We start from the raw sequence: 25,029 nt of genomic DNA on the forward strand, positions 1-25,029 counted from the left end.
ACCACTAGGGGGCAGATGCTCAACGCAGGAGCTGCCCCCTGGTGGTCAGTGCGCTCCCACAGCCAACCTCCTGCGGCTGGCCAACCTCCCGAGGTCCCTCCTCCCGGGTGGCCGGCCCTGATGAGCCCAGTTTGGCCAGCCGGCAAACCTCCTGTGGTCCCTTCCCCTGATTGGTCAACCTCCCGCAGTCCCTCCCCCGGGCCGGCCCCAATTGGTACGTGGCGAGACAGCCCGATGGGCCAGGAGGGACTCCACCTGTGCATGAATTCGTGCACCAGGCCTCTAGTTACAGTATAATCTTCGAATTTTACTTACATTGCTAGTGTGCCCAGGGAACTTGCTTGGATCAACAAAAATGTACTATATCTTGAATAAGGTCATATTTACACAAGGTATATACTTATCAAAACTCATCAAGCCATACATTTACATCTGTGCGTTTTGTTTTATTTTTTAGGGGAGAGCAGGAAGGCAGTCCCCCGCTACCACAAGTCATGCAGCTGAGTTTCCCACATTTGAGGAAATCGCAGGGGTCAGCACACAGGAGCGCGATGGATAAGCCTCGCCCTGGGAAAATCACCTTCGTGATCACAGTATCTCCCTGCCAGGTAAGTATTAATCTGTGTGTTTTATTATCTGTCAATTATAACTCAGCAAATATATGAAGTGTTTATAAACTCACTAGTGTGAGTCAAGGTTGAACCTAAGAAACATCAGGCAATGGATCCTAAGGCTGGAATCCCAATTTGAGCTGTTTTATTTTATTTCACCTTTTGCAAAGAGTTCTGAAGTCCCTAAGCCTTTTTTTTTTTTTCCTTCAAGGAAATGTAAGTGAATTCTTCCAGGTTTTTAGGCATTTCCTGACAAGTCACGCTTCATCTGATTCAGATCTAACAGTTTTTCCAACTCGTTACCAATGGAATTCCCTCCTGGAGGCTCTCAATTTGCAGGAGACACCCTTCATGTTTCCCTTGGTCCCCGTTGTTGCTCGCAATTCCAAGTCCTGGAGGACAGCGATGGGGAGATGACTGGGTCTGGAGCGGAGGTGGTTCCTAGGAAGCCACTCGGCTTCCTCCGCAGCTTCTGAGAGAAGGATGCTGCACACGTCGCAACCTGCTTCATTGTTTTACCTAACAGTGTCTCCTGAGCATCCCAGGTATAGATGCTCCCATCCCCCTTATCGACACCTGGGCTGGTTTTATATAACCAGCTGGTGGTGAACAATTCACTTTACTTCTCTGGGCCTCGGTCTCCACCTGTAACATGAATGGGTGAGACTGTCCCTAGATGACCTGAGGCCCAAGTGTTCACCTGGTCATTCAAACCCAAAAGGGAACTTGGGTTGACAAAAATGTACGATATCTTGAAAGAGGTCATATTTACCTCCTTTGGTTCCTGGTTGGACGTCCCTGGACTGGTCCCCACGTTTGTCCCAAGCCTTCCCCACCTCCCCCACCCGAGAGATCTAGCCAGAGCTCAGGTGACGGCTTCGGTTTTCAGGCTCCATTATGCTTTAATAATGGAGCTAGAGGTCAGAGACCCGGACTTGAAGCATAAACAATTAGGTCTTTTCGTTCTGGCTGAGCCAGCTCCCTGGAGTCCATTCTGCTTTGGACAGTAGCTTCTGAAAAGTCTGACAGTGTCCGAGGAGAGGGGGCACTCGGGCTCCCCGTCCCCTGGGCACACCTGGGCACCTGGAGGAAGAACAGAGCCAAAGGAGAGTGCAGCCCCCGGTCCCGCAGCCCCCCACTGGCAGGGCTTACCACACGCAGTGCAGGTAGGGGAAGTGGAAGGACGACAGCAGCTCACAGAAGGCTCGGTCACTAATCCAGCAGAAGAGAGCCAGGGTCCACCAGAGGCCCGAGAAGAGGCCCAGCTTAAATACACGCACGTTGTCACACCTGCACGGGATCCAGATGCCATCAGTCCTGGTTTCCGCCCACCTCCCTGGCCGCTGGTCTGGTTCCTCACATCTCCCCAGCCCCTTGGCACTGGAATTCCTACCCCACATACCGTCACTCCGCCACTCATGGATGTGAATCCTGTATGTACACAGATGAGCCCTAGAGCCATACCTCTCACCCAGGCCCCTCCCTGACTCCAGACTCCAAACCCAACTACCTTCTAGACATGTCCACCGAGGTCTCAGATAGATCCACATTTAACATGTCCATAATGAACTCCTAACCTTTCCCCCAACCAAAACTTGGTCTTCTCCAGCCCTCTCAGGAAAATAAGTCATTCCATTTCAGAAGCTCAAGTCAAATATATAGACAATTTATTTTGCACTCTAAAAGGCAAAATAAACAGGCTTCTAGCCTTGCCATTTTAAAAGGTAAAATGAAAATGGACAGAAGCAAATATCAACAAATATATAGGCAATTGGTCTGGTACTGGAGGATCTATACACTCAATTTAATTGACCCCAGAAAGTTTGGCTTACGGAACACCCCAGCACAGAGAGCTGGAGATGCAGTGTGTGTGCTGAGTGGCAAGAAAGAGGTGGAATGTCACATGGGCGAGTCCCCTGGGGCGGGCGGGGCTGGCACCTGGAATGCTGGGAGGGAAGCCCTGCAGAGTCAGGGTCCAGGGCAGCCTGCACTGTCCCTTCCTCTGTTGGCGAAGGGGCAGACCCTGCCAGACGCTGCACACTAGGCTTATTTGCACTTGGGGCTTATCCAAACCTGACCTCCACTGGGTATAGTCCCACTTTTCAGGGCTGGAATCAAAATGCCAATGTGAGGTTAAGTGCAAAAGCAGGACCCAAGTTTAGGACAGAAAAATCTGAGCAGATGTCTACTGTTGCTTCTCTTCTTGACCCTCTGTTGTATTCTCAAAGTTGTCCTTAATCAACTCTCTTATGATCAGAAAAAATGAGTCTATTTTACAATATTTTAGATGTAGCTGAGTCACTCGGTAATGTGAGAACACCACCCAAATTTCAGCAAATGTCAGATCATGACCCCAAGTCATAATAAATGTTATTTCCTCATGGTCTGAGAGAAGGCTCAGAAAGGACAATGAAAATATGAAAAGACTAGAAACAAGCTCTAGGATTGAGGCTAATGAGAAAGAGAAAAAGTGACTATTACAAATCCATTTCGGATGTCTTTAACAGCTATTTAACTGTGTGTGTTTTTCAAAGAGTTTCAAGATCTGTTAGTGGCCCTAGCTGGTTTGGCTCAGTGGATAGAGCGTCGGCCTGTGGACAGAGGGGTCCGGGTTTGATTCTGGTCAAGGGTACATGCCCAGGTTGCGGGCTCGATCCCCAGTGGGGGGCGTGCAGGAGGCAGCCAATCAATGATTCTCTCTCATCATTGATGTTTCACTTTCTCTCCCTCTCCTTTTCTCTCTGAAATCAACAAAAATATATTTTAAAAAAATATCTGTTAGTGTCTGAAATAGGTATCTTAATTCCCTGGTCCTTGAAGGCTCCTCAAAGAAGCCAATGAGACAAGCCCGACAGCGTCCCTCCACGGCCAGCTGGCAGGCTTACCCACCTCTTCAGCCACCTCTGACCCTGCCTGGGATTGCTGACAATCAACACAACCCCCAGAGGCGGGGCAGGGGATAGAAATGTACATGTCTCCTCTCAAAACAAAGACTGAGAGAGAGCTGACTGACACATTACACAGACGACTTTCACCAAGGGGGACAGACAGAAGACTTCCGCCAAGACACCCACGTCCACAGCAATGAGAGAATCATGCATTTCTACAAGTGGGCACGCAAAGCAGAAGCATTTTTTAAGAGCATTGGGGCTAGAAGAAGACAGTCGTGTACACAAAAGAGCGAAGCTAAAATGTTTCTCCATATCAACCTGAACTCTGAGTATACAACTTCCCAAAGGAAAATGCTTACCCAAGGACAAAAGGCTTTCCTGGTAGCTTGTAAATAAGAAACCAGATCTCAGAGAAAGTAGCCGTCGACAGTATGACACCAGAAGTCACATTGTGCCTTGTACACAGAAATTCATTTCTTTTTCCTTCTGTGTGTGACTGCAACTATCACTAGAGGACTCTTCTCCTTATTCTTGTCATATGAACAAACCTATTCTCCTTTCTATAGAGTTCACTCACTCTAGGCCCCTCGGTCTAGGGCAGCCGTGGGCAAACTACGGCCCGCGGGCCGGATCCGGCCCGTTTGAAATGAATAAAACTAAAAAAAAGACCGTACCCTTTTATGTAATGATGTTTACTTTGAATTTATATTAGTTCACACAAACACTCCATCCATGCTTTTGTTCCGGCCCTCCGGTCCAGTTTAAGAACCCATTGTGGCCCTCGAGTCAAAAAGTTTGCCCACCCCTGGTCTAGGGGCACACTAGGTCCTTGAGATGTTTCTGCTAATCTAGCTTTGGACCCCTAGGATGTACTGCACCCACAAAACAGCTGCACCCACAAAACAGCTGCTCCCTCTTTCAGAAAATGAGATCAAACCTGCTTTCAAACAACAGTCAGGAACTAACTCTTCACGAAAAGTCCAACTCCTCCCCCACACTCAGGGGAGTAAAGGAACCAGGAGCTGGTGCGTCCCTGTCACAGGGACAGCGAAGGGCAGGGAGAACGGCACCCACCTCTTCAGCTCTGCGATGAGCAGCGCAGTGCAAGGAATCCCCAGCGTCATCAGAGAGATGTTGTTGATGGCGGGCTTGACAAAGGCTAGGCACGTAGTAACTGCAGACAGGACGCAGACCACCGCCTTGAACCTGCCCCTGAATCGGTGAAAGCAAACCAAACCCATTAGCTAAGGAGGTCTTGTTTGTCAAATGTGGACAAGGTATAGGCCCTGCTGGTGGGAGTGGAGGCTGGTAAGAAATTGTGCACCAAGTACCCAGAGCCTAAACACCATTCACACTCACTGGCTCAGTAATGCCACTTCTAGGAATCTATCCTTAGGGAATAATCAGAAATATTCTAAATACTTAGCCATGAGAACGGCAAAATTAGAATCAACTTCAGCCCCTAAGGGTGAGATATGGATACTTGTTTTCTTTTTCTTTTCACATGTTTTACAGCAGGATTTGGTAAACGTTTCTGGAAAGGGCCCGACAGTGAATATTTTAGGTTTTGTGGGTCACACAATTACTTCACTCTGCCGCTGTGGACAGTAAGGGAGGGAACGGGCAGGGCTGTGCACCAACAGAACTTGATTTGCAACAGGCAGTGGACCAATTTGGCCCACAGAACACAGTGTATCAACCTCCGTTCTGTAAGCTTCCTGGTTTAAAAGAAAAACATCACTCTGGTGAGGTGGCTCAGTCGGTTAGGCGTTGTCTCATGCACGGAAAACTTGCCAGTTGGTTTCCTTGTCTGGGCACGTGCCCAGGTGTCGGGCTCAATCCCCAAGGAGGGGGCGTGCAGGGGGCAGCCAATCAATGTTTCTCTCTCCCTTCCTCTCTCTAAATATCAATTATATGTATGTGTATGTGTGTGTGTGTGCATGGAAAAAACCTCCTGTGTCCAGCACACAAAAATAAAAGTCTTTAAAACACTGTAATAGTGTCTGTATTTACTGACAATCCACGGTCTAGGAAGCTTTGGCATTTTGTGTTGACAAGTTTTTGACACCACAAATCTTAGAAAAATAACTGACAGCCCCCTTTCACTCGGGTGGAGATGCTTTCAGCAGAAAGAGCCAGAATCGGCGACGTGATCCTGACCACGCTCCTTCCTCTCTCCTCGGGACTCCACTTCCTTATCTAGAAAATGAAAAGTCCGAACTGGATTGTCTCTAAGGCCTCATCTATGACTGAAATTTAAGAGCTCGTGATATTCCTGAAGTTTCTGTTATGAGCACCATTTACTTTGGCCATGAGCCCTGGAACAGGTCACGGTTAGGAAACTAATTTAAATGAAATTCCATCATAAAAAAATCAAAGTTCACTGAAACCTTAAAAATACAAATTTATCTCTTAGAGGAAAACCATTTATCTTCAAGGCACAGGAAATCATTGATCAAGCTGCCAACTTTCTGAGCGGAATGAACAGGAATGGTAGCCCTGAACTTCGACCAGAGGAAAAAAAAAATATGTCTGGGAAAGGATCCAGGCAGCAAATCCCCGGGAGAATCGTGTTTTTCTCCTGACCTTGGCTGGCATCCTTCAGCTACTGGGTAAAAGGCTGCCTGCTCTCCCAGCCCCAACGTGTGCATAACCCTTCGAGACCCACAACAACTCTCCCTGGGCTGAGGTGGTGTGACACATGCCGAGGCTTTGGGCCTTTTTAGGCTGGGGAAACACATAATTAAAACTTCCACATGGAATCACCTCCCTATATCCAATGGTTTAGGATTCAGACTCAGGTTCGAGAGAGCCACAGGGATTCCCAGCACGGGTGTGCCCGTGCGACCCGTGTGTGCTCACATTCTGCCTCCGCAGTCGGTGGCTGTGGGATCTCTGGCAAATCACGGGACTCTCCCCAGGCTCTGGAGTGAAGACACCCGCCTGAGGGTGTTCCTGCAAGCATTGCAGCACTTCATACTGGTACAGCGCCTGGTACATGGTGTCTGCTCATCAAATCCACAATCACTGCCATCGCTTGAGAATAAATGCTCTTTAAAATATTATTGTTGTTAATAACAGCACACTCCCAGGGAAAATCTGACTGAGCTGGTGTTGCAATCACCAAAGACTCTAATAGCTCTGCCAGAGTTCAAAGGCAGCAAGCCTGACACAACATGCTTTCTGAACGGGGGCAGACACCTCCCACGTCAGTCCGGTGGGCGTGTGGAATGTGCTTTGGGAAGGCCGCTTAGCCAACTAGGACGTCCTGTGAAAGCATGATTTTGCAACCAGCAGAAGGCAACAGAAGTCACATGGCAGCCCAGCGACCCCGAGTGACCGGAGGCCCTGGGTGCAAGAGAGCTAGCAATCTCCAGGAGCCAGGGGCCCCCCAGGCTTTTTCTGAGCAATGATGGCTCCTGCCGGCACTGGTCCTGTTGTCAACTGTCCAGCCCGTTGTGGGTTCCAACTGAACACCAGGTCAGGGAACTCTTAGCACCCCTTCTTCTTGTGCTCCCAAAACCAAAATCTAGCCACCCGGCACCTTCATCATAATATGATTATAACAAAGCTATTACTATTATCATCAGCTACCATTTAAAGCAGTGGTTTTCACTCTGTCAGACCCGCTGCCCATTTTTAAAATCAAATAATTATAATGGCCCTTTTACTCCTCTGAAGTCAAATGCAAATTATGGATGAGAAAACATCCCATCATTGTGACCACTGTAAACTTCCCAGATTTCCCTTAGGAGGCAGAAATGTCCCTGGTTAAGACCCACTGCTTTAAACTACCCTATAGGGTTCAAACAACCTATTTAGGACAAGCCCCTGAGAGTCACAGGACTACAGCATTTGGTCTTGGAAGGCCCACGCCTGTCATTTTATAAGTGAGGAACGGATAAGGCCCAGAGTCAGAGATGGTGACCCCAAGTCATCTAGTCAGCGTGAGAGCAGGACACGCAGGCCCCAGCCTGCACCCCTGCTATTCAGGAGTCAAAGAATGAACTGCATTCTAAAGTGAGGTCTGTCCCTAGACTTTGTAGAGGCAAACTCTTAAAAATCACAGCAGGATAAATTATTTTAGAAATGGATATAATTAAATCTATAATACTTCTTTGTTCTTGTTTTTTTCTCAAAACACTAAAAATTATTAATAACCGTCTATAGTGGAGTGTGTGTCCTGACAATTCGTAAAAACATTCTAGGCAAGATGAAAGAAAGCCCTTCTTTTTTTAAACCCACCAATTATTCCTACTTACATAATGCCTGCTGTTCTAGTCATCCTTATCTTCAAACCCTTATCTATATTAGTCATTCATAATTACCGCTAGCACTGAGTGAGTCCTTAATATGCTTTGTAAGATTTTATCATACATTTCTAACCCCATGAGGTGGATACAGCTATTATCTCCACTTTACAGATGAGCAAAATGAGGTATCAGAGCTTTAAAAACAAAACAAACAAAAGGTAGATCATTACTCAAATCCCTATCTGTCTGACCCAGTCACTTAGCCTCTATGCTGTCTCCTCTCCAGGAATCTCACACAGGAACTACTCTGAACAGGTTTTTAAAAACAGTCCAGCAAAGTCTAGATCACAAACAAACAAACAAAAAGGAGAGATCAATGTTAACTATCTGGTAAATGCAGGCAGCTAAACCACGCAATCCCTAGTCTTCAGAAATCTTGGTATTGACCTGAAGCCTTTGGTCTGGCCTGCCACTTCCTGTAGAGCTGCCACCTGTCAGGGGTCCCGAAGCCCATGGAGGGGTTTGCTCTCCTCGCTCTCCCCATCCCTGGAAATTGAAGACAGACAAGTGGAATTGACATCCTTATATTTAGAGTGAGCGACTTCCTGTAACACGCACCTTTTCTTTCTTTGCTCATTAAAATCCTCAATGCCCACTCTCTCCGTGCCATGGGCAGTCATGAGAGCTAACTCTGACTGAGCGCTCACCCTGTTCTTGGTACCATACGGAGTGCTGCAGTCATCTCGCAAAAACCCTAGAACTACCTAATTTTATAGATGAGGAAATAGAAAGTTAGAGTATAGACAAGTTATACCGTTTATAAACTGGGAAGCTAGGATTCAAACCCAGGTATTCTCCAAGGCCAGGGATATATACATACATGGTGGTCAGTGCCGCCAAAGGACTCTGCTCAAACTGAAAGGGGTCCCAGCTTCCACCGAGAAATGGCGCTGGTGACAGACAAGTCCCAAGGGTCATGGACTTCCCTGCCTCAGGCTATGTTTCCATTATTAAAGGTGGTAACCGTGCATTACTACAGCCATTGCCCCATTTTCTCGTCTCCTGCTCATAACAATATTATCTCACACCTTCAAGAAACGAGAAAAGAAAAAGGTTCTCTCTTATGAGTACATTAAAACATGTCACTTGGAATTTCAACCCAGGCCTCCAGAGTGCCACAGAAAAACAGGACCCTGTTCCCATGTCTTCCACTTCTCGCTCCAATCCCAGGATGAGATCCAAGAGCAAAATAGTACCGTAGCTCTCAACCTGACACACGCCAGGCTCAGGCTCGGGAAAGGACGGAGGGGCTGGTGGGCACCTTCGGAGACAACAGGAAAAGCCGAGAGGAAATGGTGTGTGTATCAGGCAGAGTCAGAAAGTCCGCCTGCAAACTCACCTCATGACCCTGCCTGGTGCCATCGCCTCCCTCCCTCCCCTCCCCCGACCCCGCTCAGGAGGCTTTCTGATCACCCTCGGTCATTGTCCTGAAGCTGAACAAGGAAACAGGACAAGACTAGAAACCAGAGGCAGCTAAACCAACCTGCGTGGTTTAATGTGCATTTCCTCCACTGAGGAGCAGGCTCAGCCACATGGAAACTGGATTTCATTATTTCATCTAAGATGGGGAACACCCCCTTTTCACTTCCACTGGTAAACAGCTGGTTCTCTCTTTCTCTCTCTCTCTTCCTCTCCCTCTCCCTCCCCCTCCCGCTCCCTCTCTCCTTCTCGCACTCCCTCTCTCTCTCTCACTTTTTGATAAGTAACCTTAAGGATACCTCTTTCTACTTGATTATACTCAGAGATAACACTATTTAATGCAAATCCTACTACCCAGGATGAAGATTCTACAGCTAATCCATTTATAGTGTGTTTTCTCCCTGCCTCATTTAAAAATACATTTTCATATTAAAAATTAACATGTGCTCTTTGTAAAAAGGAAAACAGTGCAGATTAAAAGGTAAAAATGAGCCCTAGCCAGTTTGGCTCAGTGGAGAGAGCATCAGCCTGTGGACTGAAGGGTCCTAGGTTCGATTCCGGTCAAGGGCATATGCCTGGGTTTTGGGCTCGATCCCCAGTGGGGGGCGTGCAGGAGGCAGCCAATCGGTGATTCTTTCTCACTGATGTTTCTATCTCTCTCTCCCTCTCCCTTCCTCTCTGAAATCAATAAAAAAAAAATATTTTTTAAAAAAGGTAAAAATGAAAGCTCTCTCTCCACCCCAATTCCTAAGAGTGGTGGTGGCTGTCCTCATCCTCCCAGGCATTTTTGTGTGCGTACAAAGACATATACTCAACAAGAGGCTATTTCATTCATTCTAAAATTAGAATATTGCACACACAGTTCTACAATGTGTTTTTGCAGCCATCATATTTCATGGACACGCCTCCACCTCAGTCCCTACACAACAGTTAATAGCTGCATAGCTCCTGTCCCTGTACCAGCTTGCTTAACTGAATCCCTATCTTTAGACTATTTATCCATAGATACCTTGACAAACATGAGTAATATGTTCTGGGAACATTTATCTTTATGAGGGTGACTCTCTTCTGTTCCTTCAGATATTAACACCCTTATACAGCTCCTCAGGAAGGCATCCCTGACCAAACTCGAAGTTACTACAACCCCTTAACCAGCTTCATTTCCATCATAGATTTGTCTCTCCCTAATAGTATTTACGTATTTGTTTGTTGATTCACAATCTCCCCAACCTCAGTGTAAGCTCGTCCAGGGCAGAGGTTCTGTTGTTTAATTTACTGCTACATCTCAGTGCCTAGAAGCCTAGGAAAATGCATAGCAAATAGTAAGTGTTCAAAAAGTATTTACTGGATGAATACTCAAGCATATAAGCATAGCACAATGGATATTAAAATGCATCCTTTCCTGAAATTCTGGGTTTCCAGTTTGGAGGGGTGTGTGTGTGTGTGTGTGTGTGTGTGAACAACTACAGTAGCTATGGCTCCAAGAACCAATTCCTTAGTGGATTCTACTGTAAATTTATAAAATGGTGGAGTAGGTTGGACTAAAGGAAATATTCTAACAGGAAATCAAAGGTCTTTGAACTGCCATTCAGGAATTTCCCCCCCACTGATAATCTTTCCACTTTTTCTCACATCAAATAAGGGAGACATTTGACGTTCTGTCCCTAATGTTATATAAATTCTTCTCCAGGCATATAGAATCCTCTCTATTATCTGTCAGTTCATTTATACTGTCAGACTTTAAACAATCAGGAGGTATTAAACAGGTGTATGATGAGCTCATCACTAGGCTGGGCCTCATCGTGTGCTGTTTTTCTTGATATATTACATTATATTGGGTATTGCACTGAGCAGGTGCCTAGCACAAGCTTACCTGTCGTTCCGAAAGATCTTTGGCAGATACCTTCTAGGGAACCACATGGCCAGAGCACACATCAGAACCCAAAGGATTGCAAGTTCATCAAGCATCTGACCCAGGAAACTCAGAGTTGCATGGAAGTAGACGGATCCAATTCCTAGAATCAATTACAACCAATAAAAAGTGTCACCGAAGAAGAAAAGACTCACACATTCAATACACTGCTTAAGGAGAGCCCTTTCACCAACCACGGTCGCAATCACCAGATCGCTCGCTCTCTCTGAAAAAAGAAACCGAAGGAAGAAACTCACACCACCCAGGCCTGCAGACTTCAAGTCTAGAAAGAGGATTTCAAGGAGGGCCTAAATATCAGCACTCCAGAACTTTAATGATCCCACAGGTGAGCACGGTCTCTCTCCATCCACTAGCCTTCATGGGAACCGGCAGTAAAAAGAAGTCAACATTCTCTCCCTGCTAAGAGTTCCCAATCTGCCTGTGGAAGGAAATGGAAATTACCCAAGTATTTCCCAAAACAATGAAGGATCAAACAACTAGAATTTGTTTTGTTTTGTTTTGTTTTGTTTTACCTTTAGTCCATTAGAAACCAGTCTCATCAGAGTTAGTTCCATTGTTCCACATGACTTTCTTCAGAAGTTCTCAGAAACTGCATTGGCATAACACCAATGGCAGTGACATAAGTGAACTCTCAAATACAATTGATAATTACAGCCAACCTTGTTATCAAGCCCATATTTGAAAGAGTGCTTTTGGCCTCCAGCAAGCAACATAAAAGTGCGCTAAGACGTCAGAGTGACTTTGGTTTATAAAACATAATGTTCACAGGAGACAGGAAGTGTTGGAATTCCATTTCCTCCCGTTCAGCCCATGCTCCCAAACGGGTCCACTTACCCACTACAACTAAAAGAGTCCATATTAAGTAGATGCCACTGTTGAAGCACGTTGCGTACTGGCGGAACAAGCACATGCAGATGGGAGGTAAAATGAAAAACAAGACGTTGCTGATCTGGGGGGAAACGTAAAATGAAAAGATAAATATTAAGTAAAAGGGCAAAAAACAAAACAAAACACAAAGCAGCTTGTTCCAAGTATGTCCTTTGCAAACTGAGATCAATGTGGCCATGCATCTTGTCTAAGCACTTATACTTTTCTTCCTGCAGAGCCACAACAGGAAAACGTAAAACTTCTTGGATACACATGTAGCGGGCTCCTTCCCGCCGCTTTGGTCAGAGCAGCGGCAGTACCAACACTGCCATCTGAAAGCTGTTCAGGCTCCGCTAGATTCTAAGAATTGGGGACTTGTTCTTTTCCCGCTCAGACGAACTAAGAAGCCTTCTAGTTTACTTGCACATACACTTCTTACGATAAGATCCGTACTAAATAATGGTAAAAATAAAGTTTAATACAGGTGAGAAGGACTAGACAAGTTGGAGCCCCAGCAACTTTCTGCCAGCAAGGCCAGCCTTTTCTCCCAGGCCCACAGAAGGCAGATTCTTCCTAGATTCCCCTGTCGCCCTTTGTCGCTTTCTCACTCTATCTAAAACCTACTTTCAGGTGAAGATCAAATTTGTAGGTTCTTTCCCAGCTTTAAAAGGATACCGTTTTATTTATTTTTTAAATATATTTTTGTTTATTTCAGAGTGGAAGGGAGAGGGAAAGAGATAGAAACATCAATGATGAGAGAGAATTATTGATCAGCTGCCTTCTGCACACCCACTATAGGCATTGAGCATGAAACCCAGGCATGTGCCCTGACCGGGAACTGAACTGTGCCCTCCTGGTTCAACCACTGAGCCATGCCGACTGGGCGAAAAATGATATACCATTTTATCTTTCAGACTTCAGTGTGGATTTAAGCCTCTCTGTTATCTCTCCAGAAGGCACTTGGCTTTATATATATATATGTTTTTTATTGATATCGGAGAGGAAGGGAGAGGGAGAGCAAGAAACAACAATGAGAGAGAATTATTGATCGGCTGCCTCCTGCACACCCCCTACTGGGGACCGACCCCACAAGCCTAGCATATGCCCTGACCAGGAATTGAACCAGTGACCTCTTGGTTCCTGGGTCTATGCTCAACCACTAAGCCATACCGTTCGGGCAGCATTTGGCTTTTTAAAAAATATATTCTATCGCCGTAACCGTTTTGGTTCAGTGGATAGAGCGTCAGCCTGCGGGCTGAAGGGTCCCAGGTTCAATTCCAGTCAGGGGAATGTACCTTGGTTGTGGGCACATCCCCAGTGGGGGGTGTGCAGGAGGCAGCTGATCGATGTTTCTCTCTCATCGATGTTTCTAACTCTCTATCCCTCTTCCTTCCTCTCCGTAAAAAAATCAATAAAATATATTTTTTAAAAATATATATATATTCTATCTAATGTAATATTAAAATATTATCATTTCAACATGTAATCACTACTTAAGTATCATTAATAAGATAGTTTCCATTCTCTTTGTTCAGATCCAAGCTTTGAAGCCCAGTGTGAATTCCACACTGACCACACATCTCCTTCAGGACCAGCCATACTTCACGTGCTCAGTAGCCACATGTGGCCAGGGACCGCCATACTGGACAGAGTAACTGTGCTGAGGCAGACCCATCTCAGCCCGGCCCCTTTCCAGTGACAATAAGGTAATTTTACATGTAAGTTACTAAGAAACCACCAAACTCTTTTCAACAGTGGCTGAACCATCTAACATTCCTACAAGCAATGCACAAGGGTTCTAATTTTTCCATATCCTTGCCAACACTTATTTTCTGGGGGTTGCTTTGCCTTATGAAGGCCATCCTAGAAGGTACGAAGTGGTAGGAATATTCGGCTTTTTAAATTTCATCTCTAAGTGTGGAGTGAGGGGCTCCTCATATAGGACTATGTATACAGAAGAAGAGTGAAGAAGGTTGAAGGCAACAGCTAAGTCTAAAAGAGCAACCCCAATGGGCACGGGGTGGGAGGGGTACACACAAAAAGATTTAAGGAGAGTACTTTCAGAGATGGAACGGGGCAGATGAAGTCTGAAACGCCAAGGACATGGGGGCTTTTAAAACACGATACAGAGGGGGCCTCAAACGAACTATGAGTGAGTGCCTGAACTGAACTGAAGGGGCCGGGAAAGGTAGAAGGCTTTTTCCAGACTTACAAAATCACACTGGTGCACAACCATACAAAATGCTTCAGCAAACCCCAGAACTGAGGCATAGTACCGATAAGGATTGGCAACACCAGTGGCCAACATAGGCCTCCATCACCATTTGGGAACAAGAGAGATTAGGAGTGACGCCATTTTCAGCAAGAGGAGAAAGACAAGGTGGGAGAGAAATGATACAAGGAAAGACAGGTAAGATCCTTTGTCGGGGACGGGATGGGAGCAGGACTGCTGCCTTTGGGAAAATCCCAGGCTGAAATCCCCAGTGGGCTGCATCGTTCTGGAGAACGGGGTACCTTTTTCTAGGTGGTCTACTCTGATGGGGATCTTCTCTATCCCACGTCGGAGCCCTATGAGCTACTGGTGCCCCTGGCGGAGAGTATGGATAAACTGTGTCAGGTGTTCCAGGTATACAGTCTCCAGTCCTAGAAATGCGGCCAATACTCATTTACCAAGAAGCAGACAGGGAGAGAGAGAGTGGCTGCCTCCTGCATGCCTCCTACTGGGGACCAAGCCCCTAACCCAGGCATGTGTCCTGACCAGGAATCAAACTGGCGACCTTTTGGTGCCTGGAACAACAGCTCAACCAACTGAGCCACACCAGCCAGGGCTGCAACTTTCTCTTCTCATTTCACAACATGCTTTATAAATCTTTTTCATCTTAGTTCGTACAGATTTATCTCCTCACTTGCGGTAAGTGCTGCAGTTGGCAGGAGTTTTTTTGGTTTTCTGTGGGGTTTTTTTAGCCATTCCCCAGTGGAAGGACAGCAATTTACAGCCCCACCTACAATGTTGGAAAATATAACACATTTGTTTTTTATCCCCAATATATCTTTATTGCCTCAAGTCCTCTCTCTCAGTCTCCCTTGCATCAGCCAAGTGCAGCTAACTGCTGCCAAGCTGCCCCCAAATGGCTCTGTCAATTTATATTACCACTAGCAAGGTCCACACGAATCACTTTTAAATGTATTTACACATTACTCACGAAAGCATGAGTCGTTTATTATACCTGCAGTAACATTATGATACTTCCAAACACTTTTTTTTCATTGCACGTATTAGAGAGCTCAGTTTAGAAGCACCATTTTAACAGATACACCCAAATAATATGAAATCACATTATTAACTTCTGCACAGACCATCTATCAACATCTGCTGGCCTCCACCAGGCCTTTTAAACAAGTCAGTCTATTAAAAGGAAAAGATCAAATTAGAGGGAGACGCTCCCCAAGACAAAAAGAGGAAGGAACTCCCAAAGAAATACGGAAAGCAAATGAGTTGTGGTTAAAAGAGAGGTTCAGTGGCTCCATATCTACTGAGAAATGAAACTTCCTCTCAAAATCATATGGGGTCACTAAAGTTGAAGAATAGTTCAGACAAGAGGTATTTCTTAAAGCCTATTGTTGGATTATCCTTTGGAGAACTGGATTATTTAATGCCTGCAGAACAGATTATTTTAATTGAAAGGAAAGCAAAAATCTTGAAATGTATTATTTCCTTAGAAACTTCCTCATTCTATGAATTCCCACATATTTGCACCATAGTAATGTCATGAACACACTGCAAACTCATCCTGATGCATGTGAATGGGCACTTCCCAGCAGAGGGTAAATACTGACAAAGCAAGAAGCTCTGAGTTTTTCTCAACAAGTTCATAAGCAGACAAGGGTCAATACCCTGACTAAGAAAATTCTCTGTGTGTCTTCATTGTATGCACATTCCTAACCATCCATCCCATTGCTCCCCTCCAGCCTCTGAGATGACCAACTGTCCTGGTTTGCCTGGGACTAAGGAGGGTCTTCAGGACATGGAACTTTCACTTTTAAAACCAAGACAGTCCAATTTTGTCCTTGGCAAACCAGGACAAGTTGGTCACTCTACACAGAAGTCTTCTTGCAAAATCCCCCCTCCACAGTACACCAACCCCATGCAGAGCTCTAACACCTGGGGGACTTACACACACTTTTATTATGGCCTTCACCACCCAGATGACTGTGGGTCTGGTATCTGTGAAGGCACACAGTAGTTGCCTAGTAAATGGATGGATGGATGGATGGATGGATGGATGGATAATTATGCCCTACAGATAATGGGATGTGGGCTTTTGGCATATAAAGAGGACTCTACTTTCCTTATCTGACTGGGGGAGGTAACAGATCATGGGTTGATTTTATGCATATGTTTTGCTTCAAGACTTTCTTCAGCACCAGTTGATTTCCTTCTGTCCCCCTGAGTCACTGCCCAGCAACAGAGTCCCCAAAGGCTAAGTCCAGTGGTTAAAAGACACCCTCCGCACTTCTCCAAAGCAGCTAGGTCTGGAGTCTTCCTCTTCAGTGTGACTGGGGCCTTAAAACTTAAAACATTTAAAACAAACAAACAAACAAACAAACACTGAATTCACCTGGCTGGTGCAACTCAAAGGTTGATGAACCAGGAGGTCACAGTTCAATTCCCAGTCAGGGCACATGCTGGGGTTGCAGGCTTGATCCCCAGTGGAGGATGTGCAGGAGGCAGCTAATTAATGATTCTCTCTCATCATTGATGTTTCTCTCTCTCTCTGTTTCCCTCCCTTTCTGAAATCAATAAAAATATATATTTTTAAAAAGAAACTGAATTTAATAAAACTTGTATATAGAAGAAATAGTACAAAATGTGCTCAAGCAAGAGGCTGTGTTCTTAAAGATATCTGGGTTTGGCTGAAGCAAAGGATGATAAGATTTGGGGCAAGATGGGAGGGGGGTTGGGGGGTTGGAGAGGTGGGTGAAAAAAGGTGAAGAGATGAAGAAGTTCAAATGGGTTGTTACAGAATAGTCATGGGGATGTAAAATACAGCATAGGCAATATCTAATATTCAATAATGTTCTAGTAATATTCTAATGTATGGTGTCAGATGAGATTTATCAGGATGATCACTTAGTAAGTTATAAATGTCTAATCACTGGGGTGTGTACACCTCAAACTAATATAATATCTCCAAGACATATGAAGTGAAAAAAACAAGGTACAGAAGGTTTGTGTAGTAGTACTTCAATTGAGTTGAAAAAAACTTAGATTGGGTTATGTATGCAATATACATACATATTTTATATACTCACACAAATAATACAAGTGCTTTTTCTATGCCTAGAAAAAGTCTAAAAAGATACAGAAGGGCTCTGGCCAGTGTTCCTCAGTGGTTAGAGGTCAGCCCACGCACCAAAGGGTCACAGTTTTGATTCCTGGTCAAGGGTAAGTACTTGGGTTGCAGGTTCAATCCCTGGCCCTGGTCAGGTCATGTGTGGGAAGCAACCAATCAATGTCTTTCTCTCTGACCCTTCCTCTCTCCCTTCTACTCTCTCTAAAAATCAATGGAAAAAATATCCTCCGGTGAGGATTAACAACAACAAATATACAGAAGAAAAGGTATTTTTCACTTTATAAGATGAATACTCTGAATTTTTTACCATAATCATGTATTACTGTTATAATAAACAACAACCAAAACAATAAACTACTTGAAACAAACTTTTCTTTTCATATCAAGAATCATGACTGGCCTACAGATCAAATGGTCCCAAAGCAGGAGTTTAAGTTAAAGAACAACTGAATAATAAATAGATGTATTATGCCACATAAATAAATCTAAGGTGCTACAATGGCACTTGTATCTTCACAAGTTGTACCTTAGCAGAGTCAGATGGACCTAATTCTAACTCTAGTTCTGCCATTTTTTCAAAAATATATTTTATTGATTTTTTTTACAGAGAGGAAGGAGAGGAATAGAGTTAGAAACATCCATGAGGAAGAAACATTGATCAGCTGCCTCCTGCACACCTCCTACTGGGGATGTGCCCACAACCAAGGTACATACCCTTGACCGGAATCGAACCTGGGACCCTTCAGTCCGCAGGCCGACGCTCTATCCACTGAGCCAAACCAGTTAGGGCTAGTTCTGCCATTTTTTAAAAGTATATTTTTATTGATTTCAGAGAGGAAAGGAGAGAGAAACATCAATGATGAGAGAGAATCACTGATCAGCTGTCTCCTGCATGCCCCCCACTGGGAATCGAGCCCACAACCCAGGCATGTGCCTTGACCAGGAATCGAACCATGACCTCCTGGTTCATAGGTCAACACTCAACCACTCAGCCACACCAGCCGGGCTCTGCCATTTTCTTGACCTCAGCAAGTTGCATACTCTATGTAGGCCCAGTTTCCTCCTTTATAAAATGGGCATAGAAAATAGCACCCACTTCCTAGGGTGGCCCAGCAGAGCTTCAGCACACAGCGAACAATGAATGAAAACCAGCAGTAACTTAAGTTGTAGTCGTGATGTGCTACCCCAAAGACTTACTAAGAAGCTTCTGGATTCCTCTCCCAGGTTCTGACTTTACATCTTCAATTCCTTCAACTTCTTCTCCAGATTAGCCATAATTATTATTTTCTTGTATAACTAATACCTAGACCTGCTGCCTTCCTATGAGGATTTAATCAGATGTTAATCTCCAAGTAAAGGCTCACTGCCTTCCTCAGCACAGGAGTAAGAGGTTTGTCCAGTGACGTATAAGCACCGCCGATAACCAGGGCCCGGGGACAGAGAAGCTATGGTTTTTGCTAAACTCTTTGGACCAACCAAGCTTGGTGACCAACCACTTCTCTGAGACAATCGCTCCCAAGTTTCCCTTTCGTTCTGCGCACTGCTGAAGCAAATTTTGTGGTTTATAAGTATTTCAAAGAATAAGGTTTGTCAGGCAGACCAGCTGGGCTAATCAGCTACAGACGCTGCAGCTAAAGATCAGCAGTTGATTTCTAAAAAAGATTTTGGCACTCACCACGTAACTGCTCCAAAGAAACCAGATTAAAAGTGAACACCAAACAAACTCTCCCCTTTCTCCAGCACTCTGGGGCTTTTCAAGGCAGGCTCAGTGCAGCTATACACTTTTTGGCCAAATAACCAGGCCTGACTTTCTGCTGGCCTCAGAGTCTACCGATAATGACTTTGCAGAGAGTATGAGAACCTGTCCCCAGGCTGTCATTTCTTCTTTAACTCTGGTGAAATCCCTAGTAGTATTCTCCGCTTTCAACTGGAGAACCGAGTCGCCGCTGTTGAAAGCACCCAGCCCTGCTCCACAGAGGTATGGGCGTCCCCCAACACTGATAGTAGGCGCTGAAAAAGGTTGTACAACAGGTGAGGTGCGGCCTCCTCCACTAACTGTATCTACGAAGAGCAGAAGACTAGGTGTTCTTGAGGAACTAACCTGGGCACAGACAAGAAGCAGGAGTGTTGCCGGAACCGGTTTGGCTCAGTGGATAGAGCGTCGGCCTGCGGACTGAAAGGTCCCAGGTTCGATTCCGGTCAAGGACATGTACCTTGGTTGCAGGCACATCCCCAGTGGGGGTTGTGCAGGAGGCAGCTGATCGATGTTTCTCTCTCATCAATGTTTCTAACTCTCTATCTCTCTCCCTTCTTCTCTGTAAAAAATCAATAAAATATATTAAAAAAAAAAAAAAAAAGAAGCAGGAGTGTTTGGAGAGAGGGCAGCAGCAGCCGTGGGTTCCAGCAATAAGAGGACCGACGGTGCAGTCTTCTGAACTGTGGCCCCGACTCACCAGAAATGAGAGCATGACAGCTCCCTTCTCAAGAGCTCCGTGTGCTCATCAGTGACTAGGAGGGCAGGGACCAGCTCAGCAGAGATCCCTCCAGGCAGTAAGCACTGGCTGATGCCAATGTTCTCGCCAGCAAATCGAAGGTGAACATTCTAAAGAACAGCCTCAACTTCTCAATGAACCTTAAACCAGGAGTTCCTGTTTTCCCCGTTGGAGCAGTGAAAAGACAATCCACTGAAATGACCACGCCAAGGCTTACAATTGGTGCCAGAATCCTGAGCCATGGGCACAGCGAAAAGAGGTCTTCCCCTCCCAGTTGCAAAGCTTTCCCTCCCACAAAGACTAAACGCACACAGGCTTCTGCAGTGGGGAAGTTTCCGTCCCTAGAAATCATGTACCCAGTCGCTCCCAAGTTTCCCTTTCCCGCCCCGGACTTCATAACTGGAGAGCGCACAGGCCTGGGGGAGTTGAACTGGAGCTGGCATTAGACGGGGTACTAAGTTAAGGCGAGGAAATAAGAACTGGTGGTAATGAACTTGATTCTGGCCCAAAGTAACTCGACCTACTATTGATGGATACGCGGGTTGGGGCCAGTGAGCACGACTGGCGTGGGCCCCGCTCCGGAGACCTGCCGGCGCGCCGCCCTGTTCCTGGGCCTCCCGAGCAGGTGTTCGGCGCAAAACCGCACAATGCGACCCAAGTGCGTCACGCCGCGGGGATCCCAGGGCGCGCGGGAGCTGCCCCCGCAGGTCCCCGCCCGCAACTGGCCCAACTCAGAGACACGGAGCACTGGCTCCGGGACGGATGGGGACCGCACCACACAACAGTCAGCAGAAACGACAAGAGGAGGAAGCGGAGTCCAGCCGGCGCGGCCGGGGCAGGAGAGAGGGACAGATGGGGAGCTGGAAGGCGCGGGCCGGGAGGGGCGCAGGTGGACTCCGGCCCTGGAGAGATAATGCCCCGGGTCCACGCGGAGCCCCGTCCAGGTTCCAGGCGCCGCGGCGCCGGGGACAGCCCCTCCCGCCCGCGAGCCCCCGGCGCCCCGCACCGTGTTGTAGAACTCGGCGATGGCAGGCACGATGGTGTAGTTGTCCTCGCACCAGTCCACCTCCGAGCTGCCAGCCCGCAGCTGATCCCACCAGTGCGGGGCGCTCATGGCCGCCCCGGAGCATTGGAGCAGCCGCTCCCGAGGCCGAGAGGAAGCCAGAGCGGCAGCTCACGCCGACAGCGGCGGCGGCAGCGGCGGTTTTATGCACAACGGCGGCGGCCGGATGTGGCGCCCCCGGGCCGGCCTCCTCCCCGCGCTCCGCTCCGCCTGTGGGACTTACCTCGCTCGCTGGCCCCGCCCCGGCCCCGCCCCCTGCGGGCGCCCGCGGGCAGCGACCGGCCACGCCCACTCCGGGGGGGTGCTGGCGTGGGAGGGGTGTGGGCGGCGGAGCCCGGCCTCCGAAGCTTCCAGCGTTCTCACTCCCCGCAGGTGTCAAAGGCCTCGGCCCACGCCCACCTCCCGGCTCAGACGCCACCCCTCCCCCAGCCCCAAGAGTGCAAAGAGCGCCAGGCCCCCCCTGGCGAAAGGTAAAAATGAGGGGAACTCAGGAGTGGGGTACCCCAACCCCTACGGAGCCTTGGGGAGTTTGTACCGATTTCCCTGCTCCGCGCGTGGGCACCCGCGCTCACACCTGAGAAAGGCCCTGGGTCCTTCCGAAGCAGGTAAGGACTGGCCTGGGCCGGGGGGCTGGGACTGGGGGACCTGAGGGCTGGGGGGGCTGGAGGGCAGGCTGCAGGACGCTCCCACGCGGCCTCTGCCGCCCACTCCCGATGGAGCACCAATGCAGTTTTGAATATGTTCCTGCCCTCGGCCCCCTGGACTCGGGGTTAGGCTGTAATCTAGTCTCCCACTAGACCTGGGGTCCAACTTCAGCCATCCCAACCCTCCAAGGATGTGTGGGGCAGGTATGACATCTCCAGGACAACCAAGGTACAAGACACGATGACACTCGCCATGTGTTTGAAGAGCTTCCAGGTATCGCTCACTTGGTGCTCCCAGCGGGGATCCTATGGCCATGCCTTTCCAGTTAGAAAGTGGCAGAGCTAGAAATCAGTCAGGATGATCTCAGGTCTGCAGCTGTAACTATTCTGTAGTTTCTAAGTCAAAGCTAATCTGGTCTCAGCAATTCCTGGAGAAAGCCTCTCTCTCTCTCTCTCTCTCTCTCTCTCTCTCTCTCTCTCTCTCTCTCTCTCTCTCACACACACACACACACACACACACACACACACACAACACACCCTCCTGGTCCACCTTCCTTGGGCAGTTTTAGGATTTCCGGTCAGGGAGGTGGCAGAAGAGGGCCTGGTCAGCAATCCTTGGTGGCTTTCCCCAGGATCTCCTTGCTCAAGCTGCATGGATGGGGCCCTGAATACCCGCAGCTGCCTGTACAGGGGGAACCTGGCTGGTGCTCCAATGCCCTGTGTACCCAGTGTCCATCTTCTGCAGCCATTTGCATGTCTCCCCAAATCTCCATCACTGGCAGGAACTCCCCTCCTCGTCTCCAGGAAATCCAGCTCTCTCCCCTGGGTACCAAACTCACTTCTTTCATCTTTGCCCCAACTTCTATCCAGTCCTCCTCCTCCACAGCCAGTTCCACTAGGTACACTGGTACCTTCTAAGTCAGAAGTCCCCAGGCCTACAGGATACCCAGTGTCTCAGAGTGCTGCACCAGCTGTCCGACAATAGTTCTCCAAGATTTTGCTCCTTCTAATATTTTAGGTGGACATATACCATATTCATTAACTCGAATGGTGTAAAATACACCATTATTTTATATGCCAGTGGCTCCCCAAATGATGTCCCCCCTTTCAGGGTATCACAAGGTCAAAACTCTTTTCCTATTAACACTGTGACACTATCTGCCCCTTTTTGCTCTCGTACTCTCACCTGTGTACATTGATTGGAGTTTTCACAGAGACTGTGTGTCATCTCTCTGACTAGGAATGAAAGGTGTGCTTGTGTGTTCTTCAGTATTCAAAGTCTCTTTAAATTTCTAATATTAAAAATGTTGATAGTACCACATAAACAAGAGTTCTTTATGGTTCTCCATAAATAAATGGAGTCCTCAGATCAAAAGGGTTGAGAGCTTCTGTTAAAAAGAAAGATACTTCCCATTAAACTATTTGTAATTGTTTTTTATCATTAGAATTATTAAAATATGTATTGAATGTGAGCTTGTACACATAGACATTCATTGTTATCATATGTCATCTTGTGCAAACATAAAAAGGGAAATGTAAGCAAAATAAGTTTATGAAGGAATTGCTCTCATTCCTTCACGTCAGAATTTCTATTCTTCTGCATCATTTTCAACTCGGCCACTGGTGTCCTTAAATGCCAGGTGCTGCTGATGCAGATGTCTGAAGAGTCCTCCACTGTTAGTTCTCAAGACACTGACCCCTAGTGTACACGTTTTGATGCTGGCACATTCTTATCTTACTTGAAGGTGTCAATGGAAGGTTTTAGACAACAGGTAGCATGTATCTTTCCCAGACGGTTCTTATATGATTTGCTGACAGAAACATGGAGATTGCAAGTTGCCAAGTCATCCCACCAGGAATTACCACTAAGTTTGTGCATGTTCAGGCAGTGACAGCACATCTCAACTTCCATCTGGCCAGCCACGATTATAAAATGCCTTTCATTGTAAGATGTGTGTGGACTTCAGCGATGTTACAGTGCAAAACAATGTGAATTTTAGCACCAGTGAAATATGGAAGTCACTGGAGAGAATTCATCCTTCTCTCCAAGTCCCAATAAAAGAGTGATAGGGAGTTTTCTTCCTGCACAGGAACTCCTATTGTCAGTGACAATTCTGTTTAAAAATCCAGACCGACCCCTTGGGTTCTAATTACAACTGCACAGAGAGTGCTCAAGCCAAAGGCCTTTGGTAAGTCAAAGACACAAGTTTCATTCCTCCAAAGTCACTGGTGTGTTGGTCTTGCAACTGTGTTAAAAGTTTTTTGCGACTTTTGACTGGCTCCACTGTTAACATTTTTTCAATGCATATAAACTTAGTTATTTAACAGTAGAACCTATCATTAGGTAATTACTTTTAAAATGGATTTATATTAATAGTATGATGCCTTGATGACTACTGTTTTTTCTCTCTCTTTAAAATCTTCACTGTCGAAAGTATTACATATGCCCCCTCTTTTTCCCTATTGACCTCTTCTAGCCCATCCCCACCGACCACCCTAAGCCTTCACTACCCTATTGTCTGTTGCCATGGATTATACATATACTTGGTGACTACTGTTAATGTTTTGATATAAAATGTGGTATCTGGCCCTGGCTGATTTGGCTCAGTGCATAGAGCGTCATCCTGCAGACTAAAGGGTCCCAGGTTCTATTCCAGTCAAGGGCACATGCCTAGGTTGCGGGCTTGATCCCCAGTAGGGAACGTGTAGAAGGCAGCCAATCAATGATTCTCTCTCATCATTGGTGTTTCTATCTCTCCCTCTCCCTTCCTCTCTGAAATCAATTTTAAAAAAATTTTTAAGTGATATCTGGTGTAAACAGTTTGGGGAGAGTGGGGCAGAGGGTGGGTGACAGGAGAGAACCGTGCTCTGCTCTATTCTGACAGTGGGTTTGCTTGAGGTGCTTTGGGTCTAAATATGAGTCAGTGATACAGATCCAAGAGAGAGCAGGTTTCAGAGAGCCTTGCAGGGAAGTCAGGATGCCAGCATCTTCTGTTTTTAGAGTTTATGACAATGTTTATTTGGTCTAAGTAAATACTGTATCTTATGATAAATATCCAGTGCCACTGGTTCCGCTGGAAATTACCAAGTCTTCCTTAGGAAAAAAAATGCAGGCACCTGTGCAAATGAAGCAAGGGGAAGCAGCATTCACATCACCTAGGAACTTGTTAGAAATGCAAAATGTGAGGTCCATAGCCCAGACCTATTAAATCAGGAATTCTGGGGTCGGAGTTCAACAGTCCCTGGCTTAAAAAGCCCTCCTCCCCACCCCCGGCGAATTCTGAGCAGCACTCAAGCTTGTTTTAGCCAATGTGTGGTGGGGTAGAAATTCGCTGTGGACTGGACACTTTGCTTCCCTGAAAAAAAAAATCCAAGTCAAGACTGCTGCTGCCATCAAGGAAGTCACCCTTCCATCAGGCTTATCACCAGGAAACCAGGGGCT

General features: G+C 46.7%; 1 protein-coding gene and 1 non-coding gene across 3 annotated transcripts in view; both read right to left on the reverse strand.

Annotated features, from left to right (window-relative positions):
- LOC102436898 (alkaline ceramidase 2) overlaps positions 1–21,108 on the reverse strand; it is a 22,578-nt gene extending 1,470 nt beyond the window's left edge. Inside the window, exons 1-5 of one of the 2 annotated variants that reach the window (XM_006094798.3) lie at positions 20,887–21,099; positions 12,002–12,116; positions 11,108–11,249; positions 4,577–4,714; positions 1,764–1,901 (exon numbers count right to left, since the gene is read on the reverse strand). In XM_006094798.3, the coding sequence (XP_006094860.1) occupies positions 1,764–1,901; positions 4,577–4,714; positions 11,108–11,249; positions 12,002–12,116; positions 20,887–20,994 (641 nt within the window). In that variant the 5' untranslated portion in view covers positions 20,995–21,099. Of the gene's footprint in view, positions 1–1,763; positions 1,902–4,576; positions 4,715–11,107; positions 11,250–12,001; positions 12,117–20,886 lie in introns of both variants that reach the window. The other variant, XM_023758913.1, reaches the window with a different exon arrangement.
- LOC111827228 lies at positions 455–616 on the reverse strand. Its single transcript, XR_002830727.1, has one exon. It is a non-coding gene; the product is annotated as a U1 spliceosomal RNA (small nuclear RNA).
- Positions 21,109–25,029: the final 3,921 nt, after the last annotated feature.

The sequence above is a fragment of the Myotis lucifugus genome, unplaced genomic scaffold, assembly GCF_000147115.1.
Source record: "Myotis lucifugus unplaced genomic scaffold, Myoluc2.0 scaffold_144, whole genome shotgun sequence".
In the NCBI taxonomy this organism is placed as follows: Eukaryota; Metazoa; Chordata; class Mammalia; order Chiroptera; family Vespertilionidae; genus Myotis; species Myotis lucifugus.